The sequence below is a fragment of the Nyctereutes procyonoides genome, unplaced genomic scaffold (genome assembly GCF_905146905.1).
Source record: "Nyctereutes procyonoides isolate TBG_1078 unplaced genomic scaffold, NYPRO_anot_genome, whole genome shotgun sequence".
NCBI lineage: Eukaryota > Metazoa > Chordata > Mammalia > Carnivora > Canidae > Nyctereutes > Nyctereutes procyonoides.
In genome coordinates, this window is record NW_026575048.1 from 1,917,918 (window position 1) to 1,936,987 (window position 19,070).

Below are 19,070 nucleotides of genomic sequence, written 5' to 3' on the forward strand. Positions count from 1 at the left end.
ATCAGGCCCTGAGCTGAAGGTGGCACTAAACCGCTGAGCTCACCCGGGCTGCCCTGTTTTGTTTTTTTGGGTTTGTTTGTTTGTTTGTTTTCCGGGCTGCCCCCTTGATTTGACTTTCTAAATAGATATTGGCCCATTCAGATTATCTCTTCCTCTTTGTGTGATTTTTTGCCAAGTTGTGTCTTTCAAGGAATTGGTCCATTTCATCTAGGTGACAAAATTTGTGGATATAGAATTGTTTTAAATATTTCTTTATTGGGGCAGCCCGGGTGGTTCAGCGGTTTAGCGCCGCCTTCAGCCCAGGGTGTGATCCTGGAGAACCGGGATCAAGTCCCGCTTCAGGCTCCCTGCATAGAGCCTGCTTCTCCCTCTACCTGTGTCTCTGCCGCACTCTCTCTCTCTCCTCGCGCGCGCGCGCGCTCTGTGTCTCAAATAAATAGATTAATTAATTAATCTCTAAAAAAATTCCTTTATTATCCTTTTAATATCCATGTGGTCAGTAGTGATGACCCCTCTTTTATTTCTAATATTAGTAATTCATGTCTTCTCTCTTATATCTTTGTTAGCCTGATTAGAGGTTTATCAATTTTACTAAATTTGTCAAAAACCAACGTTGAGTTTGGTTGGTTTTCCCTGTTGATTGATTTTAAAATCTTCTTTCTTTTCAAATATATTCATATAATGCTGTAAAATTCCCTCTTAGCACTGCTTTTGCAGCATCTCACAAATTTTGATAAGTTGTGTTTTCACTCTCATTTAGCTCCACATGATTTTGCATGTCCTTTTAAATGCAGGAACTTCCTCTGGTGTGTGGACATTTGCCAGAATATGTAGCAAATTACTCCCTACCACCTCATCATGTATCCAGTTCATTTATAAATTGGGTTTGAGAACATGCAGTAGACAGTTTGTTTTTGTGCTTATTTTACAGAACCTACAGAGTTCTCAAGATATTCTCTCTCTGCAGGTGAATTCTCACCCACATGGGAATGATCATTGCCTATTGTTTACGTGATATGAAGGGGTGGAAATGACACAGCTAATGCATGGCCTACCATGTTAGCACAGTCCCATACTTAGTGATGCTCATGTCAAGACACTTTTCTTTCTAGGAAGTAGAAACAACTCATTCCAGAGTGTAAACTCAATCATCCATCCTCTTTTTTTTTTTTTTTTATCCATCCTCTTTAAACATAGGAATTATTTAGTATCCCTAAAAAAAAAAAAAAAAAAAAAAAACAGACATTTAAAATTCAATAATTGTCATCTTTCTTTCCTCTGGACTTACAGTCACTGCAGAACCTATTTTTTGTGGAGTTCCTTATTTGTGACCCCTGTAAATCTTTCTTCCATCTTTATTAAAGACCATAGAGCATCATACCATTTCAAGGTAAGAAGAAGGTCAGTTGAGAAGCCATCTTAGTGTGGTACATGACAGACTCTCCCTGTTGATTAATGGTCAGGCAGGTGGGCAGACCCAGGCACAGAGAGGGAGTCACTTGCAGGTGTCACACAACTTGTTTTCTAACCATCTTCCAAACTGTATCTAAACAGTTGACGCCTCCAGTCTGTTTTGAAAGCCCTCTTCTGACTCTTCAAGATCACCCTGTGTTGTCATGTTCATATCCATTACCTCACTTACAACAAGCTGTTTGCAATTTTTTTTAGGCTGTTTGCAATTTTTTTTAGGCTGTTTGCAATTTTGATGGTTTTTATGTACTTCCTGTATTTACTGTATGTCAAATTCCAAATCCTATGGAAGGAGCATGATATTAATAAAAAGATTCCCTTGTTCTGAGGGACAGTGCAGCCACATCCAGATACTGTGTATAAGTTCATTTCAGGTGCAGCCCTTCTTCAGAGAACTGCTCTCATTCCCCCTCAGCACACTGATGGAGTGTTCCCTGCCAGGCGAGCCTGGAGGGTGGAGTTTCCAAGTCCAGCTCCCTTACCTTCTGTGGGGGCACCTCTGAGGGAGAGAGCCTTTGCTGCAGAGCCACACACATGCATGTGTGCACACGCGCGCACACACACACACACACACACACACACACATTGCCGAATCGGGCGAAGCTCCATCCTCGGGACCTGGACCTGAGACGCACCTTTGCTCACTTTCCTTCCCTGGACCTGCATCAGCCACATTCTTACTTGCTTGCAGAGCCTCCTTTGAGGGTCTCCTTCTAGGCACCCCAACATAAGCGACCTTTTATTTGAGCTTGTCATACCAAAAAAATATTTTAAAAACCCATGAGTGTTCTGTGGTTTCTTTTATTGGAGGAGGAAGCAGTCGCTAGTTGGAGCACAGCTATGGAAACAGTAGTGACATCACCTTTCTCCTTTGATAGTTGTCTAGAACATATGTATTTATGGCTTTACTTCATAACTGACACCTTTGCATACCTTAGCAACAGATGAAGAGCTTCTGTCCTTCCTTCCTCTGGGACATCAGCAGTTCCCTCCTTCAGGTGTGTTAAGTATGAAAGTGTGCTGAGTTATAGCAAACTAACTCCACTTTGACTTCCATTCTAGGCTCCATGGTCCCATTTTCAATGCGGATCTTACATGCAGAGCTTCAGCAGTACCTGGGGAATCCGCAGGAGTCCTTGGATCGACTGCACAAAGTGAAGGCCGTCTGCAGCAAGGTAAGGACAGCTCCATGGTAACCTGTTCTGTCCTCCTTCCTGAAGAAGAGAGGACACCCTTACTCCCCCTTCCCTCAAGGGAGTGCACCGCATTACCTTCTACCCAGCCCGCCCCAACCACTGCCATCACCACTTCCCCCAGAAGGGCAGGGTCATCCAGTGCATCATGACCATGGTATTCTCTGTTCTCACTAAAATTGTTTTCGGAGGCAGTGGATGTTTTTTGGCAAAGCTTGCAGCCTGAAACAATTCATTTATAGTTTTTATTGTTGTTCTAGAGGAATAATTGATGTACAATATTGTATCCGTTTCGGGCGTACCACATAGTGATTCAGGATTCATATACATGTTGAAATCGTCACGATAGGTCTGGTTACCACCTGTCACCATATAAAGTTGTAACAATATTATTGGCTGCGTTCCCCATGCTGTACGTTATGTCCCTGTCTCTTACTTACTATATACCCGGAAGTGTGTCCCTCTTAATCCCCCCTCCCTTTGGCAACCACCAGTTCATTCTGTCCCTGAGTCTGTTTCTGTTTTGTTGTTTAGATTCCACACGTAGGTGAAGTCATACAGTATTTATCTTTGACTTATTCCACTTAGCGTAATAGCCTGTGGAGCCAACCCTATTGTCACAAATGGCAAGATTCCATTCTTTATCAGCTGAGTAGTATTCCATTGTATATACGTACCACACCTTTTTTTACCCAATAGTTCATAGATGGGCATTTAGATTGCCTCCATATTGACTATTGTAAGTAATCTTGAAATGAACAGAGGTGCAGATATCTTTTTGAATTTGTGTTTTCATTTTCCTCAGATAATTACCCAGAAGTAAATTGCTGGATCGTAGGGTAATTCTATTTTTAATTTTTTGAAGAACCTCCATATTGCTTTCCAGAGGGACTGCGCCAGAGTACATTCCCTCCAGCAATGCACAGGGTCCCCCTTTCTCTACATCCTCACCAACCCTTGTTATTTCTTGTCTTTGATACTAGCCATTCTGAGAGGTGTGAGATAATTCCTCATTATGGTTTCGATTTGCATTTCCACGATGGTTAGGAATGTTGATCTTTTCATGTGCCCATTGGCCATCCATGTCTTCTTTAGAAAAAGGTCTATTCAGGCCCTCTGCCTGGTTGGGTTTTTTTATATTGAGTTTTTGAGCACTTTATATATTTTGGATATCAGATATGTCATTTGCAAATGTCTTCTATTCAGTACGTTGTTTTTCTGTTTTGTTGGCTGAATTCCTTTGCTGTGCAAAAACGTTTTAGTCTGATATAGTCTCATTTGTTTATTTTTGCTCTTGTTTTTGTTCTTAAGGAGAAAGATCAAAAAAAAATCACTAAAACTGGTGTCAGCTTACAGCCTATGTTTTATTCTAGGAGTTTTATGGTTTCAGGTTTTATGTTTAAGTCTTTGCTCCATTTTGAATTCATTTCTGTGTGTGGTATAAGAAAGTGATCTGGTTTCATTCTTCTGCATGTGGCTGTCCAGTCTTCCAAACAACATTTATTGAATAGACTGTCCTTTCCCCATTGCATAGTCTTGTGTCTTTTGTCAGAGACCAATTAACCATAAAAGTGTGGGTTTATTTCTCAGCTCTCTATCCTGTTTTATTCTGTGTCTCTTTTTGTGCCAGTACCATACTGTTTTGATTATTACAGCTTCTAGAATAGTTTGAAACTAGAGAATGTGATGCCTCCAGCTTTGTTATTCTTTCTCAAGACTGCTTTGGCTATTCAGGGTCTTTTATGGTTTCATACAAATTGTAAGATTGTTCTAGCTCTGTGACACATGCCTTTGGTGTCTGGATAGGGATTGCGTTGAATCTGTAGACTGCTTCAGGTATTTTAACAGCATTCTTCCTGTCAGCACAGAATATCGTTCCATTTATTTACATCGTCTTCAGTTTCTTTCATCAGCATCTTCCAGTTTTCAGAATACAGGGCTTTCACCTTGGCTAAATTTACTCCTAGATATTTTATCTTTTTGATGCAGTTATAAATGGGATTATTTTCTTAATTTTTCTTTCTGAAGTTTGGTATTATTGTACACAGATGCAACAGATTTCTTTATATTGATTTTGTATCCTGCAAATTTAATGAATTCATTTATTGGGTCTAATAGTTTCTGGGTGGATGCTTTAGGGTTTTCTATACATGGCATGTCATCTGAATAGTGACAGTTTTACTTCCTTTCTCATTTGGATGCCTTTTCTTTCTTTCTTTTTTTTTTTTTTTTTTAAGATTTTATTTATTCATGAGAGACACACAGAGAGACACAGAGACACAGGCAGAGGAAGAAGCAGGCTCCCTGCGGGAAGCCCGATGTGGGACTCAATCCCAGGACCCCGGGTTCACGCCCTGAGCCAAAGGCAGACACTCAACCACTGAGCTACCCAGGCGTCCCTGATGCCTTTTATTTCTTGTCTGATGGCTGCAGCTAGGATTTCCAATAATATGTTGAATAAAAGTGTCACAGTGGGCAGCCTTCACTTTTTCCTGATCTCAGAGGAAACGCTTCCAGTCTTTTAGCATTGAGTATGTTAGCTGTGGGCCTGTCATATCTGGTTTTCATCATGTTGAGGTACATTCCCTCTGTATCCACTTCACTGAGAGCTTTTATCATAAACAGACATTAAGTCAGATGCCTTTTCTGCATCTATGGGGATATCATAGGATTTTTATTCCTTATTTTGTTATTGTGATTTATCACATTGATTTTGGGATGTTGAACCATCCTTGTATCCCTGGAACATATCCCACTTGATCATGGTGTTTGATCTTTTATTATATAGTTGAAATCAGTTTGCTAATACTTTGTTGAGGGTTTTGGCATCTATATTCATCAAGTATGTTAGCCAGAGATTTTCTTTTCCTTTTTTTTCCCTAGTGTCTTTGTCTAGTTTTGATTATCAGGGTAATTCTGGCCTCGTAGAATGAGCTTGGAAGTGTTCCTTCCTCTTCAGTTTTATGGAATAGTTTGAGAAGAATAGGTATTAACTCTTTTTAAAATGTTGTGTAGGGGATCCCTGGGTGGCTCAGCGGTTTAGTGCCTGCCTTCGGCCCGGGGCGTGATCCTGGAGACCCGGGATCGAGTCCCACATCGGGCTTCCTGCATGGAACCTGCTTCTCCCTCTGCCTGTGTCTCTACCTCTCTCTCTGCCTCTCTCTCTCTCTCTTTCTCTCTCTCTCTCTCTCATGAAAAAATAAAATCTTTAAAAAATAAAAATAAAAAATAAAAATAAAATGTTGTGTAGACTCCACTTGTGAAGCCATCTGAGCCTAGAGTTTTGTTTGGTGGGAGTTTTTTGATTACTGATTCAGTTTCATTACTAGTAGTGAGTCTGTACAGATTTGCTATTTTTTGCTTATCCAGTCTTGGAGGAGTATATATGTTTCTAGGAATTTATCCATTTCATCTAGGTTGTCCAGTTTGCTGGCATGTAATTCTTCCTTACTATTATTGGTAAATTAAAAGCAAGGAAATATTCTCTTGTGTAAAAATCGTATGCCCTTAAATGTAGCAGGCCATTCACAGGTCCTGCAAATACTGTAAGCACCTATCTCCTTTATTACTGAGGCACTGGGGCAATATTTAAAGAGCTAATGGTTTAAAATGTTCCAGAATCAAAGCAAATTATATTGTATAATGACAACTGTCATTTGTAATACTGACTCCAAAGGCGGATAAAGTTCAGAAGTGCTTTCTGAATTGTTCCTGGTTGTAAAGTAACAATTATATGGAAGGTACCAAGCTGCATCAACAGAAGATCAAATTATTCCATTCAGTAATATTAGCAGGAAATAAGCGATTTAGAGTCTCTGCGTCTCCAGGCTGTGGACCACCCCACCTCCCAGATCTCTCATCCCTGGGATGGAAGTAAAGTGCCTTTCCTGCCTGCCGTGCGGTGCTGCTGGACAAGTTGAGTGAAGTCATGTCTGTGGAGGGCTTGCACAACTGTAACAACAAGCAGTTAGGAGCAGCAGCACGTCACAGGTCTTTTTTAAATGAGGTTATATTTGTTGAGTTCCCCTTTCCATTTCCAGTTATTCTGTTTTTATTTTAAGATTTTATTTATTTATTCATGAGAGGCACAGAGAGAGGCAGAGACGCAGGCAGAGGGAGAAGCAGGCTCCCTGCGGGGAACCCACTGTGGTACATGATCCCAGGACCCCGGGGTCATGCTGTGAGCCAAAGGCAGACACTCAACCCCTGAGCCACCCAGACGCCTCCATTTCCAGCTATTCTTGATGGAAGTTCTGTGGAAGTTCTCCACAGAAGGTGGTATTCTCAGGACCCGCAGCAGGGAGGTAGTGGGTTCTTCCCTGCACAGAGTGGACCTCACTCAAGCATAGGCAGGTGTCCTGGGCACCTTACACCCTCGAGCTGTGTACCAACTTCTGGTTCCTAGAACTCCAGAGATCAACAGAAACCCTGTTTTCCTATACACTGATTGATCAGTTGACAGGGAAATTGCATTAACTGACATTTTTTTTTATTCTAGCACTTTTTTCCTTGAACCTTGAAACAGAGTTAAGAAATAATTATTTTCAGAAATAAGAAACACATAACTTGTTAATGAGAAATGTGAAGTTAGTGATTTTCCACACTGTACACAGATGATTTGCCTCCATACCACTTCAGGGCATTTTATGTACTTGAGAGGGAATTCTAAGTGTTCCAGGGACTTGAGGGTGGGAGAGAAACAGGAGTTCTGCAGGTTCATTTTCCCAGCAGTGAGGCATCCTGTATCTTCACTATTGAGCCCCTTAAGCACGGGATGCAGGGTAATGATGGGAGGGGAAGGCAGGTCTTCTGCCACCACTGCTCTAGGCTCCTCGTACTCGTTGTACTAAACACATTGTGTTTGCTGGAAACCAGTCTCTGGTCCTAAGCATTTTTCAATTATAGCTTATTTAATCCTTACACAAACCCTATGACTAGGGGTTCTGTTACCCCACTTACAGCTGAGCGACCTGAGGTACAGAGAGGCTGACTTGCCCGTGATCACATAATTTGACCCAAGTTGTCCGGCTGTGGGGTCTGTGCTCAAAATCAAAACCTGCCCTCCCTGTGCCATGTCCCAGTTGAAATGAGAAAGGCCTAAGATCTTCCTCCCCATGCCAGCATCTCTGCTCCGTCCAGTAGGAACACGTCTCACTGTGATCGAAATGCCTCTCGCACGGACCTATCCCCAGAGAGGGGATCATGCCTGTGCTCTGTTGGACTGGGCCCCTCCTCAGACTCAGGTGGTTTCATCCCAAAGTGGCCAAGTGATGACAGCTGACAGCTCAGCATGGGTATGAGAGGTAAAGCAGGTGTAGTGCAATCATACCCCGGGAGCATTTCTTGTAGGCTGACACGCTTGGAGGAGACAAGGCAGAAATAGTGCAGGGACCCGCTGCCAGTGTGCATGTGACTTGAGTCTCTCGGGTGCCACCTGCTTCTCACCGTGGGAGCATCCCGCCACACATCACGGAATTGCACTGTGCACCAGTAGATGTTTCTCTTATTGCGTGACCCAGATGTAAGCCCATCCTTCTCCTGGTGCCTAATTGATGAAATGGCAAGTGGTCCTTATTCTGGAAGAAAGACAAGCAGTTGGTTGTGGAAGATAGTGTGTTGGTCTCTGGCCAAAAGGATGTTCATGGCTAATTTCAACATGTAATTTCTATGTGTTCCTTACGTGCCAGCTTAAAATTTGGCCCCACCTCCAAAGAGAGGCAATCTCATGTCACATGACTGGCTGGCGCTAAAGAGAGAAAGGGAGAGGGCATGCCGGGGCCTGCAGCGCCCTCAGGTCTCTTCGCCGTCACCCCAGCAGATAAGCAGGTTCCCCACAGAGCAATCTGTCCCATGTGTTTTAATGCTTGCATGGTGCCTGTTGGTCACCGAGGTCATTTTCGCAGCCTGGAGGTCAGCAGTGGTTGTGGAGTGAAATGCTTGGGAAGGGCTGAATGTGGAGCAGGAAGGTTGTCATCCCTTGGGAAGAAAGTCAGCTGAGGCGCGTCAGGCTGCTCAGAGCACACTCCCATTTGTGCCAATAATACGCTCTGAGCCATGCGGTCTGATAGTTGCCACAAGAGCAGGTTCAGTCCCAGCATGATTTCCCAAACGAGAAGTGACAGCCTTCTGTGGCAGCCGCAGTGAGGCGTGGGAGGCAGGAGCGGCCGGGGGTGCATGGGGAGAAGTCACCTGCTACCATGGCCTCAGCCCGGTTGGGCCTGCGAGTCCTGTCACCCGCCTTCTTGGGGGACATGCCGAGATAGAGGTCTCCCCCTGATTGCACTCTGTGCCACCTTAACCCCAGAAGGAGGGCACCAGACATGGGTGTCCCAGGACTGGCCAGGCCTAGGGGTCAAGGCATGATGTGGTTTCCACACGGTTACCTCAGCCCCACAGCCACAACATGGAATGTTGGTGACATAATGCTAATTTTCAGGCCAGCCTACAGACTTAGAGTTGCAGTATGGTCTTAGTGAAGTGAATCACATCCACCGAAGGGAAGCCACAGCATCTTGTGAGCTGTGTGGGTGACAGGAACACAGGCCATTTTGTTCTTTTTTATTTTCTGTCTTTTATTAGTTATGTTAGCATATATTAGTTTTATAATCAGACTTTTTTTTTCTATTGAAAAGAGCTAAACGATCCTGCAGGAGAAAGGGAGGTAAGGTAAGGCAGTGGGGCACCCGGGGACAGGACAGGGAGCCAGAGCAGCGCGGGAAGCACGCCAGCTCTGGAGTTCCGCGTCCGCAAGCCAGTTGTTGCTCAGAAGAGGCTCGGCTTTTCAGCATAGGGAACATTCCCCAGACGATGGTTATAGACTGTATCCGACCAGTAAGCCTGAGCTTGGGTCGTGGCCGTGAATTTCAGCACAGGCCCAGCTTCCCTTGTGATCTTTATGACGTGATCCCAGGGAACAGTTTTCCCAGCTGTCTCTGAAGTCGAGGCTGGCAAGAGCCTGTGTGGCGAGGTAGGAACTGTTTGGTTCAGTGTAACTGTCAATGAGGAGTGACATGTGCCTCGATTTAAAACAAATTGGCCGTGCTACCAGGCCTTGGAAACGGTGACCGTGGTCCGAGCAGCGGGTGCCTCCGTCCTGCGGGCCCTGCTTCTCTGGCTTCTCTGCAGCCTGCCTCTGCCACCAGCCCCAAGAGGCCTTTAAAGAGGCCTGGAAAGAGCCAGGAGCATGCACCTCCCCAGCGCCGTGTGCATTAGTAGATCCTGATCTACTAATGATGCCAAATAATGATGCCAAAGGAGCTCCCACTGTGGGTCCGTCACTGATACGGACACACCGGGTGTGGTTTTGAGTCCAGCTCCATCCCTCCCACGACACAGCAGCCTCCGCCCATTCCAGGCTGGCCTGGTGGAGGGTAGCTTGTAAAAGAAGTGCTACATTAGAGACCCCCACAGATGAAGGAGCCAGAGGCTTAGAGCGTGTGTGCACCCTGGAAAAGAAGTACCTTTAGCGGGGTCCGTACGGCTTGTTCCCTGCTGATGACTGCTGATAAGGCAGTGGTGAGAGCTTTGTTTCTGGGAAGGGTTAATATCCTTTAGTTAAAAATGGAGCCGGGAGCAGCTGTTGTCAGCCCTCACTGGCCAGCTCCCCAGGGAAGCGCTCAAGGAGGCTGGTCATCGGCACACAGACGACGTCTGGGCACTGCCAGGCCTCACCTGACCCACACAGCGCACGTGCCCTGCCTTGCTGCTCCAGCAGAGAGCAAATTGTCTGTGGCTTAATCAGATGAGATGGGAGTGATTGGCAAGTGGAGAGAGGTAATTGAGTGATTGGAGACGGCTCCTGCTTCCTGGCTCGAGGTGGCATCTCTGCCCTTTGCCATTGACGCTCAGGCTTCTGGGCCCGTGCATGCTCAGAGTGCACAAGCAGGAGACGACAGTAGGGCCCAGGACTTTCTAGAGAAATCCGAGCCCCTCTAGGGCGGGCCTGCTGTCACTTTGGTCTGGACTCAAGTAGGTTTTTAGTGAGTCTTTGGTCCTTGAATTAGGGCCAGCCACCAGTTGTTTGTACATAGGATACTTTGTGCATAAAACCCATTCCCCAAAAGAACCCCATGCCACCTGTAATCCGTGGCAGCCCACCAAAGAGAGAGGTAGAAGGCTCCTTCCCCAGGGCTTTCCTACAAGCTGTGGTCCCAAGAGTGTCACCTGAAGCTCATCAGAAGTACGGGCTTTGGGATCACAGCCCACAGAGGCATACAAATCAGAACCTAGATGTCAAAGTCATGTGTACGGTCCGGTGCCCATGAACTTACAGGATCTTGAGGCAGGTGTAAATGGGGTGCTCCCTGCAAGCCAGGGGGTGCATCCTGCCTTGCTTGTTGTGGGGAGCAGACCCAGGAGTGCTTGCCAGTGTCTGACCTGGACGCGGGCCTCGGTCATGTTGTCAGGGACAGAGGGATGGAGAAGGGAAGTGGGATCTTACCACGGTTGCAGACAAGACCGTTCAGGCTTCGCGTAGGCAGTGTTTGTGTCACTTTCCTTCACAGAACTACCGCCTTAGAGGTAAGCACACTGGGCCTGTACAGTCTGCGCCGGCATCAGAGGGGCGGGGGCTCCCGCTTTCTTTCCTTGGGCATTTCTCCTCCTGTAGCCTCCCCGGAGTGGCCCGCCCCTCTCCCTCCTCCTCAGTCACTGCTCTGACACAGTGTCCTGTGATTCGGCCCAGGCTGCAGATGCAGGGCCCCAGAGCGGGTTCTCAGCAGCCACAGGGATGCCGTGGCATGAGGCCAACCCATGGGCCCATGCATGCTTGCCCTCATGGCGTCTGCTGCCTGCCTCTGCAGGACTCCTCCTCACCAGCTCTGTTGCTGTGGTTGGTTTTATGCTTCCCCCGCGTCCCACCCAGTGACCCTGGGGGTGGGCCCTAGGGACCGGGAGGATGCCTGCCACCTGCTCCTCTCAGTAACTGCTGCCCCGTCTCCTGCCCTGCCCACCCTCCGCCCCAGCCAAGGTTAATTCAGTGGTACCATCAAGACTTCTTTCCCGGGTCAGTTTCTGTGTTCATGTTCCTTTATCAGAAGACAGATTAGCTAAGAAGCGTCACTAGATGACCTTTGCCATCGTGGTTTTGAACCCAGCGCATCCAGAGTCCGCGAGTGGCCCAGGCCTCTGACTGCAGGGAATCCTGCAGGTGCAGAGAGGCCCAGCTCACCCTCCCTGCTGGGACCCAACACGGGAAAGCCCAGAGCCGGTTCCTCACGGGCGAGTCACTGGGGGAGACGTTAACTGGCAGGACAGTCCGATGAACAGAAGGATTTCTTCCCACAAGCACATGCCCTGAAGGCAGTAGCAACAGGACTGGGATACAGACTTTCTTCAATTAACACTTCGGTTTTCTCCCTAGCAAAGTCTGTAGTCTCCACGCTTTGCTCTCCTCGTCCTGCCACTCAAAAAAACCATCCTCTGCCCAGATTCCAGTGGAAACAGCCTTTTTTTCTTTTCAAGAAAGGCCAAAACACAAAAGAAGCAGCCCAAAGTTATTAACCAAACAACGGAAACCATGTAAAGTGACAGTTGCTCAGAATATATATTTGATACGTTTTAAGAGGCCACATCCCTCATGGTGCCCTGGAGGAATAAGACTGATGTTTTCACAGAAGTTAATAATCAGCCTCGTGTGTGACATACTTGATGCTTTTCTTAAAAAGAGAAAACAGCTACCCTGTGTCTGATGTCTCTGAGTGCTTTATGAGCATCATAAACCCAACTCCACATCTAGAGGATGGCTTCCCCTCTGCTGCGCCTCCCTGTGTAGGGAATGGTGGTATTTAAAATGTGTCCGTGTGAAACATTCCTTGACAAATTGGCTTTCGTACAGAGTAATCTGCTTCTCTTGGAATATATTATGACAAAGTCTAAAAGCAAATTCATTTTTTATGATTTTTTCGTTCTTATTTGGAATTACTGCAGATCCTGACAAATTTGGAGCAAGGCTTAGCTGAAGACGGGAGCATGAGCAGCATCACACAGGAGAACAGACAAGGTCAGTGGCCAGAATTTTCATTAAATAATTATCCAGCGTTGTCAGAAGATTCGCCTTTCTTCTGTCTCAGTCTCCTTTTCCCTTCTTGCTCGGTAATGCCTTGGTCCTTGCATGCATTCGTTGGCAAGCACCGGACCTGGCACTGCTGATGCATGAAGAGCAAACGTGGGTGTGGGTCCTGCCCAGGAGCCCCATCGGGTACAGAAGACCCGCCTGCACCCCGTGATCCAGAAGCCTTGGGTGGCTTCCACAGTAGGTGGAAGGGTGCTGAGACAGAGAGGAGCCAGACCTTCCTGTGGGAAGGGCGTCCCCAGGGTGGGGGCTACCTGCCAGAGCCACAGCCCAGGAGGCCAGGCTGATGAACTCAGCCTTGACCCCAAGCACGGGCTGCTGGGAGCCGACTGCACGTTGAGAAGACCTTCCTGGCAGCGATGTATTGAGAACATTAGGGATGAACTTCTAATTATGCTTCAAAGCCCAACTCAAATGGCGCCTCCCTGAGAGGCCCCTCACCTGCCGCTCCTTCCCCAAGGCCCGTCGTCTCCTTTCCCCACCAGTCCCACAATGTCTCACCTCCAGGAGCCTGGCCGTTTCCACCTCTGTGTGCCTGACTCGGAGCGTGCTCTGCTGACCTCTGGCCAGCGTGGGTTATTCTAGCAAGTGATGGGCTTCCTCTGAAGCTGCTCCGAGTAGACCGATGGGCCTGAGGCAGGCGACGTGGCCTGGGGAGGGGAACACTGCAGGTAGAGAGCCATGCTGGTGCCCCCGGGACCGTGGTGACCCTGGATGGCCCATGAGCATGGGTGTTGCGGGCGGAGGGCAGTAGGGAGAGAACAGCATGGGCAGGAGATGTTTGGCTTGGGGGCCAACAGCACTGGGCTGCACGTATGCAGCAAGCACAGCACCTTTGTTTGAGAAATCCCAACCTACAGCCAGAGTTGTAGGGAGTGTGTGCATGTGTGTGCACATGTGTGTGCATGCACGCACATCCCTCTCGGCATTGTAGCTGCAGGTGGGTCTGAGGAGGGCCGGCCTCACCCTCCGACCTCCCTGGTGTTGTCTGCACGTGGTCACTATTCCCGCGAAAGCAGGTAGGGACTGGATCTCAGGAGCCACTTCCTGGTCCTAAGGGTCAAGATAAACAGATTTCAGGGTGAATAGGGAAGAATTTGCACTTGGAGAAGTCCGTGGGTACGTACGCTGCACTTCGCTGAGACAGCCCACCGTTTACGTTCAACAAGATACTGTTCAGAATTTTCCTTTTCACAAAACGATGTTGTAAGCAGTTAGTGTATTTTTAATTGCTGAAAGGCAAAGTGAGTTGAGTTCTTAACTTTGGCAATTAAGTTACCTGTGTTCCGAAGCGGTCCAAGGACGAGCATAGTTTCCAGGCACTGCTGAACCCTCAGATGACGTCGGTCAGGGCATGGCGGGAAGGTCAGATTCTGGAAGTGGGCAGATGAGGGTGAGGCCGGTCAGGCTCCCTCCCCACTCCAGCCCTCAGCTGAACCCTTTGATCCTGCACAGGGGCCCTGCCACCCTCCTCCCCTTCCCGCCCTGTTCCTCTGTCCTCCCCACTCCCACCCTCCTCCCCATCCCACCCTGCGCCTCCATCCTTGCCACTCCAACCCTCCTCCCCTTCCCGCCCTGCTCCTCTGTCCTCCCCACTCCCACCCTTCTTCCCCTTCCCGCCCTGCTCCTCTGCCCTCCCTACTCCCACTGTGCTCCCCATGTCCCCCCACTCCTGCCTTCCTCCTCATCTGCTGTACTCCCACTCTCCCCATTCCCACCGTGCTCCCCTGCCTTCTCCACTCCGACTGTGCTCCCCACAGCCCCCATTATGACCCTCCTTCCCATCCCTCCATGCTTCCCTGGGAGCGTTTCCACCTTCCTCCTGGGCCATGTGTGTGACCATAAACCACCACTGGGCAGACACCCCCAGGGAGCCGGCTCCGATTCTGCGTCATTGCCATCCTCCCTCTCATGTGAGGGTGCTCCTGACCTTTTAGGCAGCACTTCTGTGCCCTTCCCACATTGATGCTTACAGAGCCTGTGAAGGCAGGATTGGAGTTACGGTTTTTCAGTTAAGAGGTTGTGCAGTTAGGGCCTGGAGAAGGAGACCTCGGAAAGCAGAGCTGGGCACGCAGACACCCTGGTGGGTGAGCCAGCCGCCAGCCCTACAGCAGGAGGTGCCACAGCTGGGCGGGACGGTGCCCCCAGGCAGGTGGGTGGCACCTCCTGCAGCTCACCTGGGCAGTGTCTAAGCCCTGGGCAGTGGCTCAACCGTGACCATGCAATCACCTCCCAGGCTGAACCCAAGAGTTGGGTGCTCAACTGACTGTACCACCCAGGCACCCCAATATCTAATGATATTGAGCGGGTTTTTTTCCTTTATGAATATATTGGCCATCTAGCTACTCTTTTTTTGAAGATTTTGTTTATTTGAGAGAAAGTGAGAGTGTGTGTGTGCATGTGATACGGGGGAGAGGAGTAGAGGGAGGGAGAGAATCTCAAGCAGACTCTGAGCCAAAATCAAGAGTTGGGTGCTTAACTGACTGAACCACCCATGTGCCCCTATGCTACTCTTTTTTAATGAGATTTTTATTGAAATTTCATGCCTGTTTTTCTACTGGGTAGACTGCAGGCGAGCCCATGTGTTCGTTCTCTGAGTGCGGTGCTGGTTGGGCTGTGGGGTCTCCCGTCTGCCCCGAGCAGACCGGTTGCCCTCCTGCTCTTGCCATGTCACTTCTGCATCCATCCTCCACCCAGAGCCAAGAGCCCTGGCCTGATGCCCGGTGCCCAGCAGCCCCGGGGCCAAGACCGTGGCCGAGAGCCAGGACGTGCCTCCGACCTGCGCACGCTCACCACTGCCCCTCTCTTGCAGCCTCCATTCAGCTGTGGAGGTCCCGCCTGGGCCGGGTGATGTGCTCCATGGCAAACTGCCTGCTCCTGATGAAGGTACGTGCGTCCTGAGGAGGGTGTCAGCAGAAGCTGCGGGGCCCGGCTGGGACACGGGTGCAGGAGTGCCCCGCGGTGGGCGGGAGGCTTTACCGAGCAGAGGGCTGCGTACCACATCCGTGCACGGCGTTAGTTTATACTGAAAGACATCTCAGCAGAATATACAGCTTACATTGTCGAGTTCGATTGTTCCAGCTTGGGTCTCGGTGATTTAATTAAAATCATCATTCATCCTCCCTCGCTCTCGCATAGTTTCCTCTAGATTCCATCCCAGAAAGGTGGCCCTGCCCTCCCCGTGGTAGGGGGCTGTTTTCCCTTGTCCTGACCAGACGTGCTGACGGATGCCCGTGGCTTCCCCACCCCCGTAAGACCTGCGTCTGAGGGACGCCACCCGGAGCCTTCTGCCCTGGAGGGCGCAGCTCACACCCCAGGAGGCTGAACTCAGGCGTTGCTCCTTTGTTTCCTCCAGCCTGTTCGTCTCACACAGGCCCTTGCAGCTGAGAGCAGTGTTGGCAGCTCCTCCCTCTGATGGGAACCTGCAGCACAGCCGCCTGGTGACCTGCATGACCTGCATCCCGCTGGTGGCGCTGCCAAAGCTGCGGGTTGCGGGGGGGGGGGGGGTGCGGACGGGGCGAGCTGCCAGCCACAGACCTCTGGGCTGTCATGAGACCCAGACCCTGAGTCCCCCACAGGTCAGGCCAAGGTCATTCCTGAGCTCGATCTTCAGCAAAGCCCAGCAGGCAGTTCCTCGGGTGGCGGAGTCCAGCGGCTGGCCCTGGCGTGACAGCCACCTTACACACCTGCCCCTGGCAGCCCTGTGGGAGGGCTGAATTCTCAGCACAGCCCGTGCGCACTCAGTCAGGAAGAGGACGGGCGGCCTGAACCTGCTTCAGAGCAGTCTGCCCTGGCTGTGCCCATGGCTCCCATCCAGGTGGCTCCAGCAGAGGCGAGACACTGGGGCACAGTGACTCTGCAGCGCCCTTCATGTCCCCAAGCCGTGTTTGAAGCCCCTCCGGCTCTGACATTCCTGCAAGCGCCCGCCCCCACCCCCAGCACCCAGGGTGAGGGCAGTGTGGGTGGAGGAGCTCAGAGCATTCCGCCTTCTGTGTGCACAGCCAGCAGCTCTGACAGGGTGGCAGCCCGTGCAGTGACCGCAGCGCTCGTGCTCCTGTACCCGAGCCTTGAGCCTGCCCCGGACACGTGTGTGGGCAGGAGAGCAGTTGTGCCCTCACCCCCACGGCCCTGGCAGCGGGCAGGTCCTTCCCTGGAGCCAGGCCCTGTCCCGTCCTCCCCTCCACAGGCCATGCTCCCAGCTCTGGAACCCACAGTCCAGCCCGCTGCCCTGGGGCCACTGCAGCTGCCGCACCGGCTTCTGCAAACAAAGAGCAAACTGTAAATCTACAGGGCCAACGTTTCATTAATCATGGGGCTAAAACCCCCCGGAGGGAAGTTACCTGTTCCACTGGTAGATTTTTATTTGCATCGCTAAGACACATTAATAGAAGATTATGGGATAAAAGTGCTTGTCTTTCTTGCACTGTGGTGGTAAGAACACCGTCAAGCACCAAATGGAAGTTTCCACCTACATCGTTGGGACTCAAGACAACCTATCATTGTTTCAGAAATGCCTTATGATGAATGCAGTGTAATTTGCAATTTTCAGCTAATCTTTCATTTTCATGAGTTACAAAAAGTGAAAATTGTGCCATGGAGGCCTGAGTGAGCACGTGCACACGCCTTCCCTGGCTGTCGGTGAGCACGTGAGGCCTTGGTGTATGCCTTAGATGTTTGTGGGGCGACACTGAGTTATGTCATCAGCCATTCAGTTATTTTGAATAACGTTCTGTTGCGGTGAAAGAAATACTTTTTTATGATGAGAAATCTACTCAGGCATCTCAGCCCCAGATACCCGCAAGACGTGTTGTTGGGCCCAGTGACGTGCATTCTGAGGCCTGGGAGATTTCCTGTCTCACATTTTAAATGCCAGTCCCTTTCCCTAGACCCGTGGTAGTGCTAGGGCGCCCACGCTGGCCGGCCGCTTGGGTGTGCCGCCGACCGCCTCAGGTGCGCCGAGGCCGATGTGTCCCCACCCCACACAGGTGACACCAGGTTCTTCCTGCCTCTGTCACTGCACACAAACCCTTTCTGACTGCAAACCATTGTAAATCCAGCTTCACGGCCACCAAACCCACGTAGCTGCTGTAGGAGAAGGGTGAGCGCGGAACTAAAACAGGCCTGTCCTGTAAGCCGTCCCTCGTGGCCTGCCTCGGAGCCAGCCTGCGTGCTCTGCAGCGCGCAGTAAACTCGGAGAGCTCAGCGGAGACATCCTCCTTTTAAGAGGCCGTGTTCCCTCCACTTCCAGTAAATAAACCATTTCAGGTAATGACAGTCCACTTAGGGATGCTTTCCGACACGCTCCTGCTCTGCCTCATGTGATAGAAGCTCCTTGAGCCCATCCCTGAGGCTGCAGCTGCTCCCAGGCCACGTCCCGTCCAGGCGGCAGGAGCGGGCACCTGTCCCCACAGCCGACCTCGTGGCGGCCCCGCAGCCCCTGCTCCTCTGCGGCCTGACCTCTTGCCAGGAAGCCAGCTTTCCCACGTGCTTCCCACGCCTGTGGCTCTGCCCTGGTTTACTCTCCCAGGAGACTCGTGTTTCCACAGATCCGCGGGGATCATTGCCTGGCTTTTTAAAGCTGTCCTTTCCGTCTCAAATTATCTTTGGAATTCACCCGGCCTCAAGGGCTGAACCAGAGCCACGAGGCAGTGACATGGGCTTCCATGGACTTGCCAGCCGGAAGTGGGCACTCAGCCGCCCTCCACACCCTGGCTCTGGCTCTCTGCGGTGCCAGCTCAGCTGGAAGCGTCATTAGAGTGAGAGTGAGTGACACACAAGCCAAGATTTGGGGCACAACGGCTGACGCGCCTCAGTGACACTGCAGCACTAACAAGAACGGCAGGTCTGCCTTCTGTTCGCTCTAAACCAGCAGTAAGGGTAGGTGTCGCATTACAGCAAGTGACCCCCCCCACAGAGGTCTGGGGGCCTGGAGCTCGTGGGCTCTCAGCTGGGGGCCCCGGCCGCCCCAGGGCCATGCCAGCCACCGAGCAGGACGCAGCACTGCCTCCCCACCAGGGTGCCTCTCAGCACACGCTCACACCCACACCCCTGCACATACCTGCTCAGCTTGTGAGTATACGCTCACACATACATGCTCACACCTGCACACTCACCCCTGCACATAGCTGCTCTCTTGCAAGTACATGCACACGTGCACACACTCACCCCTGCACATGCCTGCTCATGCTTGTGAGTACATGCTCATACAATACATGCTCACACCCACACATTCACCTCTGCACATACTTGCTTGTGCTTGTGAGTACACGCTTGCACACACATGCACACACCCCTGCACATGCCTGTTCATGCTTGTGCATACACGCTCATACATA

At 50.1% G+C, this 19,070-nt stretch overlaps 1 protein-coding gene across 6 annotated transcripts in view; it reads left to right on the plus strand.

The window, feature by feature from the left end:
* TRAPPC12 (trafficking protein particle complex subunit 12) overlaps positions 1 to 19,070 on the plus strand; it is an 86,663-nt gene that overhangs the window by 47,223 nt on the left and 20,370 nt on the right. For all 6 annotated transcript variants that reach the window (XM_055327640.1, XM_055327639.1, XM_055327641.1 and 3 more), the window contains 3 exons: positions 2,533 to 2,645; positions 12,591 to 12,663; positions 15,548 to 15,621. In XM_055327640.1, the coding sequence (XP_055183615.1) occupies positions 2,533 to 2,645; positions 12,591 to 12,663; positions 15,548 to 15,621 (260 nt within the window). The remainder of the gene's footprint in view (positions 1 to 2,532; positions 2,646 to 12,590; positions 12,664 to 15,547; positions 15,622 to 19,070) is intronic.